Source organism: Lucilia cuprina, chromosome 2 (assembly GCF_022045245.1).
Source record: "Lucilia cuprina isolate Lc7/37 chromosome 2, ASM2204524v1, whole genome shotgun sequence".
NCBI classification, from domain to species: domain Eukaryota; kingdom Metazoa; phylum Arthropoda; class Insecta; order Diptera; family Calliphoridae; genus Lucilia; species Lucilia cuprina.
In genome coordinates this window covers 14,900,093-14,901,891 of record NC_060950.1, presented here as the reverse complement: position 1 = coordinate 14,901,891, position 1,799 = coordinate 14,900,093, and the positions used below count along the sequence as shown (strand labels likewise).

At 34.2% G+C, this 1,799-nt stretch overlaps 1 protein-coding gene across 1 annotated transcript in view; it reads left to right on the top strand.

Annotated features, from left to right (window-relative positions):
* Positions 1 to 287: 287 nt before the first annotated feature.
* Positions 288 to 1,799, top strand: part of LOC124419326 (probable G-protein coupled receptor 158) — a gene marked incomplete at its 5' end in the record, with an annotated part of 11,377 nt that continues 9,865 nt past the window's right edge. Inside the window, 4 exons of the mRNA XM_046948151.1 lie at positions 288 to 524; positions 805 to 983; positions 1,040 to 1,120; positions 1,187 to 1,535. Of these exons, the coding sequence (XP_046804107.1) occupies positions 288 to 524; positions 805 to 983; positions 1,040 to 1,120; positions 1,187 to 1,535 (846 nt within the window). The remainder of the gene's footprint in view (positions 525 to 804; positions 984 to 1,039; positions 1,121 to 1,186; positions 1,536 to 1,799) is intronic.

Genomic DNA, 1,799 nt, shown 5'->3' with positions numbered 1-1,799 from the left:
TTCAGTTCTAGTTCAGTTCTAGTTCAGTTCTAGTTCAGTTCTAGTTCAGTTCTAGTTCAGTTTTAGTTCTGTTCTAGTTCTGTTCTAGTTCTGTTCTAGTTCAGTTCTTGTTGAGTTCTAGTTCAGTTCTAGTTCAGTTCTAGTTCAGTTTTAATTCAGTTCTAGTTGACTTCTAGTTCTAGTTCAGTTCTAAGTCACTTGTATTTAAATGTTTACACTAATTTAAAAAAAATCGTATTAAGTGCTATTGAAATTAATATACTTAACCTTTTCTACTTCCTTTATAGTACTATGACTTCTCCGATGTAGCCGAGGATGCAGCTCGACAATTTACGGACTTTTTGGCCAGTAAATTCTCAACAAACCCACCTGCCACCATAACAGATCAAATACGTGATGAGGTCAGACGTAAAGCAAACGGTATTGCAACATATGCCCTAAATGAAGATGAACATCTGTTGGCATTTGCCTTGGCAGCGCCCAGTATACATACGGTTGTGGTAAAATTTCGAGAAAATGTAACGGTAAGAGAACAAATCATAGTCCCTAACGTTGACTAATGCGCTTCAACAAATTTTCTTTCACATCTGACTGATTCACACTATTATTATTGTAAATATTACTCATACGTTTGAGGTGACAAAACAACTTGTAGAACAGTCACACGTATGAGTAATTAACATTTCTATAAGACATAGTATTTTTTATTACTCATACGTCTAGGGGGATTAAAATAAATATTATTACTAAAAAAAATATTTTAACAACTTCATCATAAATTTAAAATTTTTAAAATTCTTACAGATACCTTTGGAACAGGTACATAATCGCGGTTTTTTGGGTTCCTATTGGCGTGAGTTAGGCTATGCCTGGAACAGCACAGATGGCTCTCAGGAATGGGGAGCACCATTTCGAGACTGTAATCTTTTAATTGGAAGATGGTTGTGGCCATTTCGTATCTCATTTGCTGAATCAAAATTTAAGTAAGTTAAGCAAAAAACCTTAAAATACTCCTGCTAATATAAAACTTTCAAAACAGAATTGTGGCTGCCGCCTTTATAGCTGCCGATGAAGATGTTTGTAATGATGGTTTAGAGCAAATTTTTGGACGCAAACATGGGTAGGTTAAAAAAATAAAGTTATTTATATCAAAGATTCTACAACTTTTTTATCTTTTCCTTTAAAGTTGCGATCGCAATACCACGTTTTGTTTGCTGACCGAAAATAAACCCGCTGCCACACGTGATGTTTATACTTGCATTTGCAAAGAATCCTATTATTTGCCTAATTCCACTTTACAAGGCTTTCGTGGTGATATTGTTGAAATGTCTGAGGGTTATGATAACTATTCATGTATTCCCTGTCCAGCTGGTTGTTCAAATTGCGATTCAGCTGGAGTTTGTTTGTACGGTGAACCACAGGAAACTGTGTCTTTGGAAAGTTTATTAAAAGTTTCGGTGGGTTCGGTGCTGGGCGCCTGTATATTGTGTTGTGTTGTCTTGAGTGTTATTGTTTTCCAGCAGCGGAAGTGTAAGGTAAGGATTAACAGATATTTTTATTTAATTTAACATTTGTATTCAAAATTAATTAAACATTTATATTTCGAAATTGAAACCTTTTTCGAAGATGATTTTTTTCGAAATTAAAGATTTCATGTTGAGATTCTAGTTTAGTTCTATTTCAGTTTTAAATTAGTTCTAGTTCAGTTCTAGTTCAGTTCTAGTTCAGTTCTAGTTCAGTTCTAGTTCAGTTCTAGTTCAGTTCTAGTTCAGTTCTAGTTCTAGTTCAGTTCTAGTTCT